The sequence below is a fragment of the Thermobia domestica genome, chromosome 2, assembly GCF_964235325.1.
Source record: "Thermobia domestica chromosome 2, izTheDome1.hap1.1, whole genome shotgun sequence".
In the NCBI taxonomy this organism is placed as follows: domain Eukaryota; kingdom Metazoa; phylum Arthropoda; class Insecta; order Zygentoma; family Lepismatidae; genus Thermobia; species Thermobia domestica.
This window is the reverse complement of record NC_137455.1, coordinates 252,624,768-252,637,257: the sequence shown is the minus strand read 5'-3', so window position 1 is coordinate 252,637,257 and position 12,490 is coordinate 252,624,768. Positions and strand designations below refer to the sequence as shown.

The 12,490-nt window shown below is 31.5% G+C and overlaps 1 protein-coding gene across 1 annotated transcript in view; it reads left to right on the top strand.

The window, feature by feature from the left end:
- Window positions 1–12,490, top strand: part of nAChRbeta1 (nicotinic acetylcholine receptor beta1) — a 682,881-nt gene that overhangs the window by 617,784 nt on the left and 52,607 nt on the right. Inside the window, exon 6 of the mRNA XM_081748586.1 lies at window positions 1,385–2,290. Coding sequence (XP_081604712.1) covers window positions 1,385–2,290 — 906 coding nt within the window. The remainder of the gene's footprint in view (window positions 1–1,384; window positions 2,291–12,490) is intronic.

The window sequence follows — 12,490 nt, the reverse complement described above, 5'->3', positions numbered from 1 at the left end:
TGTTACGAGATTATGGTGTCCTGAACTGCCGGGTGAAGTTTCGAAGAACATCACTCCTGAAAAGCAAGTTACCATACATGTATATTGTACCTCATTTTTAAATATATATATATACTTATTTTTCTTATTGTCTAGTGTTATTTCTTAATGATAATTTCAAATGTATTATTTATATAAACGCGATTTTATTACGTTGGTATATTTTACATAATTATAAAATTTGATTGTAATAGTATCATACATTGAAAATCCAATGTAAATAATTTGCAAAGGTTCTGTGTACAATTTTCTTCGTCTTCTTCTAGATAAATGAATTAAAATAATCACAATCTCTGTATCAACATACCAGATGCACTCCAGTTTTAAACTTATTCAAAGGGAAAACCTGCGTCTTACACGTCGACAAATACGGTACTTGACATAGTTTTTATAATGTGTTCTTACGTGAGTCTTTACGGAAAATATATGAAATTTTATTATACCTCTCAACACTTTCATTAGCTTCTTTCTCTTTTCTCAAACCCTGATGGTAAGAGGCACTTGTAAAAGTTGTTCCATAACGACTTGTTGAAATGCTTCACAAGAAAGAAAATCCCTTTATGTATCTCTTTCCGGTGTTCTTTACATAACTAAGTTTCCTCTTGCTTAGTTATCGATTTGAAGCTCTTCACTCCAAAAAGATAATTTTCTAGGGACGACACTTCTGAGACTATTTGAGTGAAGAAATTTGATTTTGCACTTTCAATAGGTTTGTCAGTCTACTTTTGAACAAAGGATAAGTATTTCTAGCTATAAATAACTAGACGATGTAAGTCAACACTATGCCAATGAAATAAAAATGTTAACAATGAAACACGCAACTTGTAACACATTAATGTATGTAATAAAAAAATGGGAGAATTATTTATGTACAATGTTAGATTTTATTACTTACAAAAAAAAATCTTATTTAAATTGAAAGTTTTGCTTAAAGCAATTAACAAACCAATTTTTCTTCCTATTTTTCTTAACTGTGATATAGTAATTTATTTTTAAAGCAACTATCTCTCAGTTTCCTTATCTAGCAGTCTAGCAGTATCCTTTGACTTTTTTTTACGGGAAAGTAAACATAAGTTATACCTAGGTATATTTTTAGAATTTTTTATTTGCCTGATAATAACGTTTATTAGTAAATCGTTAAAAATAAATCGTTCGTATATTTTATGTTCAGCATAAGGTATTAAGGCATTTTATATACTTCAAATGTTTATGGTTTACTAAAGTTCATGAATACACACATAAGTATATTCTTTCAACCATAAAGTCTGAGCAATAGATGTATATTTTTATATAAAAGAAATTATACTTTTTATATATGGTATTGACACTCTTATCTGTATTTCAGAGTTCGTGCACCATCGATGTAACGTATTTCCCGTTCGACCAGCAGACTTGTATCATGAAATTCGGTTCATGGACTTTCAACGGAGATCAAGTGGCCTTAGAGCTGTACAATAACAAAAACTTTGTGGACTTATCCGACTATTGGAAGTCTGGCACGTGGGACATCATCGAGGTGCCGGCCTATCGCAATATCTACGAAGGCAACCCCACAGAAACCGACATTACGTTTTATATTATTATACGAAGGAAGACATTGTTTTATACTGTGAACCTTATTCTCCCGACAGTGCTAATCTCATTCTTGTGTGTACTAGTGTTCTATTTGCCGGCGGAAGCTGGTGAAAAAGTCACTCTTGGAATCAGCATCCTCCTGTCACTGGTTGTGTTTCTGCTCCTTGTTTCGAAAATCTTGCCACCGACATCACTGGTGTTACCTTTAATTGCAAAATATCTTCTCTTTACCTTCATTATGAATACCGTGAGTATTCTCGTGACAGTAATAATCATCAACTGGAACTTTCGAGGTCCCAGGACCCACAGGATGCCAAACTGGATTCGTGTGACGTTCCTTAAGTATTTGCCCATATTTCTCTTCATGCGAAGGCCCAAGAAAACTAGGCTTCGGTGGATGATGGAGATGCCTGGGATGAGCGCACCCCCACATCCATATGGATCTCCCGAGCTCCCTAAACACTTGCCGCCCAAGAGCAAGATGGAGATGATGGAATTGTCCGACCTCCACCACCCAAATTGTAATGTCAACCGAAAGACCAGCGCGGAGATGGACCTAGGAAGGCGAGAAAGCGAAAGTTCCGACTCGCTACTTCTTTCTCCCGAAGCTCAGAAAGCTACACAGGCGGTAGAGTTCATCGCCGATCACCTCCGAAATGAGGATGAATATATCCAGGTATGGTTATAATTTCATTCGTTTTCTGTCATTAGATTGTAATATTAGTTACTAAATGTACTTCTCACACAATCATTTCATATAAGCATAGTTCTGTTCTTCCATTTATCTTTATGAATTTTAAAAGTAAGTACAGTTTATTAATTTCAATGTATGCACTTCAATAACTATAACAGAAAGCAGCACAGACACTTTCTGGTTTAATTGATAATTAACAATTAATTTTTCCAGTATAATTTTAATAATAGTGAATTCAAATTCTTTACTAATACTCAATACTAACCCTGGAAAACCCTAATCCTCTTTATAGTTATGAGAACAATAAACGTGAATATTTCAATATTAACCTTAATTTTGTTGAGCGAACTATACATGTTAGTAAACTAAAAGCAGCTGGGAGAAAAAAGAAAGCTAAAACCAAAAATTTATCAGGATGCAATCAAAAGATTATACTCAAACTGTCAATGTTTTCCAATAATAGTAGTTATTTATATGTATGCTGTGATACTTTCTCGTTCAAGGAATTTCAGGTAGAGAACGCTATCTGCATCATAAATCCATCATTATCGTAGAAACTTCCTGGAATTACATTTTATATGTATATATATATATATATATTTGCAGAATTATATTAAGCAACATATTAGCAACTTTAATTTTATTAATAGAAAAGTTTCGTCACTACACGCACTACCTGTACATCTCAATCTAAATATTTCTCGTCGACATAAGTGATCACTGGTTGAAATGTGCCATAAAAGTAACTATTCAAGGTTTGGTTTAAAATATTTCTCTGTATAAATGTTGTAACTAAAATTATGGTCAAGATAAATTTCATATGTATATGTTTTACTTAATATAGGGAACATATCAGTAAAATATGAGATTTTAAAAAATCAGAACATCTAAATATAATAACGAATATCAACCACAGAAGTGGCACAAATATAATTTAACTATTAGTTTGCTCTGCTATCTTTAAAAATCTTTAGTCACTACTCATTTGATTCATTCTGTATTAACAATATTATAATTTGTATAGTTAAAGTAACTACAAATAAATACAGAAATAGTGGAACCTGTAAGAAGCAAAGATGTAACGAAATCGAAGATTTTCTAAAGAAGATTTCAAAAAGTATGATAAATAATTACGGAACTTTAGGGATACTTTTTCCCTGTTCTCGAGTAATGTTGTGTAATGTGTTTGGTCGCCGTTCAGAATATTGTTGGAATCTATACCAACACAATTAGTATTTCAAATAGTCCGTTACAAACATGTGGGAAGAGTCACTAAACTTAACTTATAATCACGAGGACGCTTTAGTTATTAAATGTTAATGTCATCCCAAAATTAGCACATTACTGTTACAAATATTAAAAATGAGAGTTTACTAATACTGAGGCTACTATATAATAATCACATTTTGACTGTAAAGTACAGTAATCGCTTTTATCTTAATGGAAACAGTTTGATAATATTGCAAGACATTTTCCTAATTATTATATTAAAGGAGCAGTTCAAGTTAAAAACAAGTTTAGTGCAATAGAGAGAGTTTAAAAATTAAGATACACGTATTTTTTTTAAAAAAAAAAAAATCTTGGTAGGCCATCTCGTTCAGCTTCTATAGGCGTTTGTTTTTGATGAATCGAAAATGCTGACGTCACCCGTGGGATACCGAGGAACTCAATGTAAGTCAGCAACCACTCCCTTGTGAGTAGCTGATACACTTTTAATAGTGCAGTGGATTTAATAGATTGTTTTGGGTTCGTTAGCAGTCTTGCTTTGTGTAGAAATCTTGAGTGACGTTTTTGTTAGTTGTTTTTCCTATAGCATTAGTATAAAAAAAATAGAGAGAGAGAGAGAGCAGTGATTACGTAGTGTTGTACGTAACAGTGTTCCTTCCAGCCATGTTTTTGGGGAGGCACTGTCTCCCGGAGCTCTGAGAGTGCCTTCCCGGAGGAACCAAAATAATACGTCTTTAATATAATAGATTAGTACCTTGTGAAAATAATATATGCCCCTTCGAATATTAAGTATCCTCCCCGGAACAATATATCTGAAAGAAACGCTGGTGTGAAGTAGAAAGCACGTATTAGTACAGTGCGTGCTGTGTCTGTGAAGTGAGGTAGAAATGCCTAATACATGCTGCGTTTTCGGTTCTACTCCTCGTGCGATTAAAGCTGAGGGACATTTTTTTTTCATTTCCAAGTTGTGAGAATCACCAGATTGATATAAATTATGGCCGAAGAAAATCAATAGGAAAAATTTTGTGCAGATTAAAAACACTCGTGTTTGTTCCAAACATCTTGAAGAGACCCACTTCGAGCAGTCATGTTTACTGAAAGAAAAGCTGATGCCAGGAGAATCATTTACATGTAAACTGATAAAGAATGCTGTTCCAAGTATATTATTGAAAGGTTTAAAATCCGAGCCATTGAACAAGCGCCGATGTATGCTCAGTTCTCAACGTAAAAATATCGTACAAAACACAATTGACGGTTGTAGTGAAGACGAGGTATTAAAGGGTAATAGCGACGGTGTCACTCATGATTCTGAAGGTACTGTTTTAGAAGTAAATGTAAATACAACTACTACATAATGTGAATTGAGGACTGAAATATACCGGCTTGAAGAAGGAATCAGTGACGACGACAGTGTTCTTCAGGACATTGATTCATCGTTTGATTTTTCTGCACCAAGTGACAAAGATAATGAAACGGGTGACAAGAGTTGTTCCGTGGAGAGCTATGCGAATAAGAGAAATTTAACCGGTAAAGTATTTTTCGTATTCTGACAAACTTTACAGATGTTATTTCACTTCTGCCACATATGCCGCGTTCCTGTACATACCTTGAAGAACAAAATTATAGGGTCATCATTAAAAATTGCAACAAAACGTGAAAATGAACATACTTATATTCAGGAAAGGAACCATGATTAAAGAAAAGGTCCTTAGGTGTTGTAGTAATCTTGTCTGCCATCTAATTAAACTGTATTGGTTTCGAAATTTTAGTTTCTCTTGTAAAACGCTGAACTTATGCGTTTTATAATATAAAAACTTTTGTGCAGCCATCATCAGATATTATTTTCTACATGCAGATAACATTTCTTTGCAATCAGTTCTACAAGTATTTCCAATTAGTTCTGGAAAAGGAAATCGCACTTTAAAACGTGCCACCGCACCAATCAGAAACGAAATGTTTGGCATTGTGTATGGAAGCCTGCTCTCGTAGCTTGCCCACGGATGACATCATCACAAAATCTTTTTTCCTCTGTTACTCGCTAACGACTGAACGTATCGCAATGAAACAAACACCATTCCTTTTAGAATTTTCAGCTTTAGAAATGGAAGTAATTTGTAAAAAATGCATTTCTAAGTCGAACTGCTCCTATAAGTTTAACTCATTTTCTTATGGAACTGCACAACTAACGACTCATTCAGAAACTAACGACGCATGACTATTAACGACAGTTACAATTTCTTGCTTGGACTATTGGAGAAGATGCTGTCGTGAGCTCCTTCGTAGCTAAGCGGTTAGCGTACGCGCCTTTGACGTGGGAGACTCGGGTTCAATTTCCAGCGGGAGCTCATGTGGTTCGGATTCCACGTTAATCAGTAGGTCCACGTCTCGTATAGCCTAGCTGCTGAACTGGACGTTAAACTCAAAATCAACTCAACTCAAAATGTTGTCATGTTGCACAATCCATGCTTTTGACAATTAAATAAGGCGATTGTGTATTTTTGTGAACACGCAGCATGCCAGACTTTGAGCAAAAATACCTCCTAATGACGTACATGAAATTGAAAACTATGGCGAATGGCTGTCTTTTATTTTTCCATTCTTTTCAGAAACACAACATACTTGTGATCTCAATAACACTATTGCACAATAGTTAATTCAATTGAGTTTGATCTCATGTGACAAATACTATTCTGAATTTCCTCCATAAACATAAAGTTGTGTCGTCTCTTGTGCATATTGTGTCTCATCGTTGTCCAGAACGTTTTCAGGAAGGTTTAATGCGCCCTCTTTACAACCATGATTTTAATCTTTACATTTATTATTTTCTTCTGAAAGTAAATGCCTATTTGGAAAATCTAGCAAAGTTGCTTAAGTACGAGCGACCATCGTTACTTTCTTCCGGGATGACAAGAATTTATGTTGTTAAATTATCAGAAACATGAAGGCACGTCTTGAAGAAGTTACGTGAAGACACATTAACTACTTCTTACATATTGACTGTTCATACAGCTTTTAATTGCTATTTTAATATCAAAATTCTTTAAATATTTTTTACATTAATGTTTCAGTATTTTCAGAGTATGATATTTCTTGCGCCAACCTCAGGTTTGTAAAAATTTCGTTAAGTATGCAACATGTTTATTTGAGTGAATCCTAATTTCAAAACACTTGCATTATTTCTTCTGTAATGGAACAGAATATAAAACGAATTTACCGCTTACATTAAATAATTTAAGTTGTCATTGGCAATAGGTAAATATACAAAACGAGCTCTCTATTGCATTTTCGGTAGCGTTACAAGTAAAACTAATAGTACATCACTACAATTTGCCACAAGAACACAGGGTCAGGGCTTTTCTTTGTTCAATTACCGCAAATAAATAGAATATAAACTGTATCGTACTTATTCATTTTCTACTCTGGGGGCCGCGGTGGCTCAGTGGTAGAGCGTTCACCTCTGGTGCTTGGGGTCGCGGGTTCGATCCCAGCCCCCGCCAAGTAAACTTTGTGGTGGACCAACACCGTGTGCGTGGGTTTTCTCGGGGTTTTCCCGTTTCCTCCCACTTTCTTCATTCCACCATTTCATTCATTAGTCATCATCACCATCTCCTTTAGCCTGACCGGCATAACCGTGGGACGTAAAACTTAAAGATTTCATTTCATTTCATTTTTCATTTTCTACTCTATTGTATTTATTATTTTCCCTAAGTATAATAAGCTCAAAAAGCACACCTCCTTAGCCAATGTCTTGTATTTGGAATGTTTTCAAAGAGATATTTTCCTTAACACGTGAAGCATTATACAATAGATTAATCATGCACAAAATGTTAATTTAAATAACAGTGTCAAAAGATGTAAAGTTTTTGAGTACATTGTTTAGGTAATTGTATAGTTCAAAGTACATATATACTTTAAAAATTATTACAATTAAATACAGGGGAAAAAGAATTGAAAGTTCAAAAGAAGAACATTTGCAAGAAAACAAAATGAAGCTCTGAACGCAATGTCTGTAAATGAAGCTAATAATTCTTAAATATTCTGAAACATGACACTTGTTATAAGGGTACCTTGTTGTAAAGAATAATACATATGTGTGTGGAACTTTTCTTACAAAATAATTTTGTGCAAAATAATGAAAAAAATATTTTGAAGTTGTTGTATTGTGATTTCTTTCCTCTTTCTCATTCAAGAATATATGTTCCTTTTCAAATACAAAGATATAAATTATGTATGAGCATCAAATTATTACTATTACTATTACTATTATTATTATTATTATTATTATTATTATTATTATTATTATTATTATTATTATTATTATTATTATTATTATTATTATTATTATTATTATTATTATTATTATATCTGAAGCTTATAATTCATGGTATGGTGTTAAACTATAAGATGAATTTCAATACGAAATTGACAAGTAAATACGCACGTTTAAGTATGTGAATTTGTAGATTTATAATGTTATTATGTAAAAAAAATTGATATCAAAATATCTTTGAAGTTGAATTGTCTTAAAGTCTTGAGTATTTAGCTAAAATTTTACTATGTTCCGATTTAAAAAAAAAAAAAAAAAAAAAAATTGGAAGGCATTGTATATTTAAGGTTTATTTTTACATTAAAGCAGACTACTAACTAAGTAAAGCTTACTTAGACGGAAGTACTGGGAAACAAATGACATCGTTTTTAATGGTGATATGAAATGATCAAAAGATCTTTCGTTCTAATCAGTAGGATTTTCTTCCCGACAAATTAACCATTTCTTTAAAATGTAGAACTTTGATTGTAATTTTAATAATGACAATGACACTATTTTTTTTTTTTTTAACTTAGATGCTCAGTATTAGTTGCCGTAATTTGAAACACGTAAACAAGTAGTACATGAATGGTTAGCATATAAACTATAAGAATTTAGAAATTGAATCTGTTGTTAAGGGCATAAGAAGAGAAAATCATATATATTATATCTATATTATCTATATTTTTCTTCGTTGAAGACATTTCTCTACTAAGAAAAACTCAAAATTGATATTTCATTTACAAACTTAACATAAGAAGAATTAGGTAGAATTTGTTTATTTCCCCAGTATTCCAAGACTTTATTGATAAGTTAGAAATATATTTATAGGTTTTGCAGCTTTTCTACTAAATAAAATAGATATCACAAAATTAGTTCTACTAAGTTCTATTTAGATCTTTTAATATTTTTGGAGGTTCCTAATGCTATCTTCCTATTGATATAATACCACCTATATATAACATAAGAGTGTGGTTCTTAATTGCTTTGGACAATAGAAAACTTATCTAACTAGATGTACGTTTCACATATATGATTCATCTTTCTCCCCTCTATATCTCTAGTCTTGGAATTAATTATTAAATATAACTAAAATATCAGGATTGCTTTCAAACAAAACTATACTAAAAGTATACTCAAGATTTGACTTAATACTTGAAAGAACAATGGTACTTAATTTCTGCTACTCGCAAGAGAAACCAACTGATACTGAAAGGCAATTATTAATGAAATGTTAAGATTTCGTTAATTCAGAAGCATTGATTTCAATAATGAAGATATTGTCTTACTAAGTTTGTCTTATTCCAATACAGACCGTCAAAACTTGTATCACAACATTACCATATTCACTATTTATGGTCGTGTGATCCATTTCACAACAATAGTAAGTAATTATCGCTGCAGGTCAACGAGTATTCACTGATGAACTTTCAAGAGTTATAGCGTTTTGGGTGTCTTACTATTTTAAGACGAAAGATTGTCACTACGCTTAAATCAACTACAACGCGAACAATTTGAAGAAAACTAGATACCAATCATAAGTAAATTGAAGAGTTACTCCTCAAAAACATTTGGAAAGGGTCGATAAACAAATCCAGTTAATGAAAAAAATGAATGGAGCTACTTACTTCTTGGTCGAGACCGAATATACAATGTTCATAAACTAATATTAAGACAAGAATATCCCTAAAAAATGAAATACACATCTATCCGTAAGAAAAATGAGGCATAAAACAACTAGCTGTAGCAAGCTAAATTGATATTTCTACTGTTTGTTATTCTGATTAAACTGCATGATAAAAATTGACGTGTTTCTAGTGAGAAACATCATAACACCGATTGGTATATGGAAGGTATATTATATTAAATTGAAAATATATGCATTATTCATGCATTAATTAATTAGAGATAGGGGTGAGAGTTAGCGATAGAATGATCAAAGCATTAAGTTCAGAGCATTCAGCACGAGTGACACGTGTACAGCTATTCATCGTTTCTTCTCTCTTCACTTCATGAATTACAAAATTGCAACGTATAGCAACGTAGGGAAATATTTTTTATTTATTATTTATTTGCTTTTATTTTATTTTTATTTTTTACATAATTACTCATTCTGCATTTGATCTTCAATATATATATATATATATAAAATTTTAACTGTTTGTAAGAAACTATCAAATATATTAATTTAGACAAAACTTCAATAAAAATCAGTGCAAATAATATCGGAACTAATCGCAGCACCAAATCTCAAGTTCAAAGGTCATTATTGTGCAAACGCTTCATTTTACAGATAAAAAGCTAATAATCTTAGAGCTTTTAGTAACAAAATTTCACGATTTTATTGTATCTTATTAAGGTAGAAAGATGTTGCTTGTTAGCGTTATTTTGTTACTCGTTGATACAAGATAGAAGTGATATTCATTCTGTCGCTCATTTTAGATTTAAATTTGTCGTGATTTTGTGTAAATCATTCTGATTGGCTTTTCAATATATATATATATATATATATATATATATATAAATGTTATTTCTTGTGAATCAGCAATTTTGCTTGATATATAGTTATAGTAGAAGATAATTAATTATGGAAATGCTCCGAATTCAAAGAGCTTTCTTTACTTTTGTACTCACAAAATCGCTTTAAAAGAACTGAATGCATATCTGACGGTTAATTCTGAAACTGGCTCTGTGTATAATGTTATGGTTGGATGGTGTAGGACCGCACCCAGACTCCACTCTCATTGATCTGGGCTTTGTCCCCAACAGTGGGAGCGCAGGCTCAACTGCCTCTTCCCCTACGCATTCCTATTTGCTCCACACTAGTACAACCGCACACATACATACATGAACACACATACACACACACATACACACACACACATACACGCACACATGTACGTACATACATACGTAATACACATGTGTAAATATTATACTGGAAGCTTAGTTCACGTGATTTAGGTGTGTTTCTCTTAGAAATACAAGAGATGATCCTAAAAAGAAAAAGAAGATAAAATGAAGATATTAGCAGATACAGAGATTTGATACGACATGCTTCTTGGAAAATTCTATTATAAAACGTGCTTTTGGTTATCATTTATTTAAAAATTTATGTATTTATTTGTTTATTTTTATTATATTTATTTTATTATTTAATCAATTTATATATTTATTGATTTAGTTTTTAATTAGTTATATTTCGAAAACATTTAGTTTCAAAATGTTGGTTAACAGTACTGAAACAGAAAATGAGTCTTTAAATTATATGCATAGACTGTCAGCTTAGAAGAGAGAATGAAGGTAAAAGAATACACAAAAATAAATAGTAGACCCATGTATTCTCTCTCAACTGCAGTAACTACCGGAATCAAATCAAAGTCTGGTTACTTTTTGAGTTATAGTTATAAGTCATGTCAGCATCAAATTTTTTATACAAATAATAGAAAATTAATAGGAATTGTAATAGCAAATCAAGTTGCGACAAAGTAAGTATTAAGTTAATGACGCTAATGTCAAATTCCTTAGGTAAATTTGATTTTTTTTTTCAGCACCGTATTTCATCTTAGTACAAGTGAAAATATTGTTGTTCAAAAGGGGCATCTATTAGCCTTTGTTTGATTTAAATCCAACTTTTTTTTTTTAACTAAAGCACCTCTGCCATTCGCTGCCAAGTCTGTTCCAACGTAGCTACAGCCAGTACTTGTCCTTGTTAATATGTGTATCTATAAACCCTACACTATGGCTTCATATGGCTTCATAATATGTACTTCCGTCAAGAGCTTTATTTAAAACGAAAAACGATATGAATAGCCAAACCCATACTTTCTGAACTTCTAGCAATTCTGAATTGAATACTTTTGGTTAATGTTGTGATTTTCTATAAAATATTCTACATATTTTTTAAAACTATTAGTGTCTATGATATGTAGTTTCAAAATATTTTCCATACTTTTCAAGACTAACAATTCAGTTGAAAATATATTTCATCATATTTAAGTTAAATAAATTTTCATATATTGTAACTGAAATTCTGGAATACTCTGTAAAACAAAGATATATATATATATATATATATATATATATATATATATATTGAATTGATGGTTATCATTCTCCTTTTTTATACGTGTCAAGAGCTATTGTATAGTAAATGAGAATAAGTGAATGTTCCCATTAATATCCTGCGTATCTAAATTTAATTTACTTGGATTTTGGAATTGCTATCCACGCACTTAAAAATATAATAAACTATATTTCTGTCATATAATGACAAAATAAGCAAATAAATAAATAAAGTGTTACAAAAGTTATCAAATATTAGTAATACATAATTTGTGCTCTTTTTATTCATAAAGAATATCAAAGTGGAAAAATCTATTGAGTCTTGAAAAATATTCAAAAATGAAAAAGAGACCATCTAAACTTCAACTTATTTTTTTTTTTTTAAATCTACATTATAAACTTTGTTATACCTAAATCAAACTTCTTTTCTATTCCTCTTTTCACATTGCGTTGAAATTCAGTTTCTCTCTTTCTCTGTTTAATTTTTCTTGAGTTTTGGCAACTTTCTCTTTCTTATTAGTTTCAGAGGGTAAAATAACATTTATAGCTTTCATCTTCCTTTTTCTTACTCTATTTATTATTTT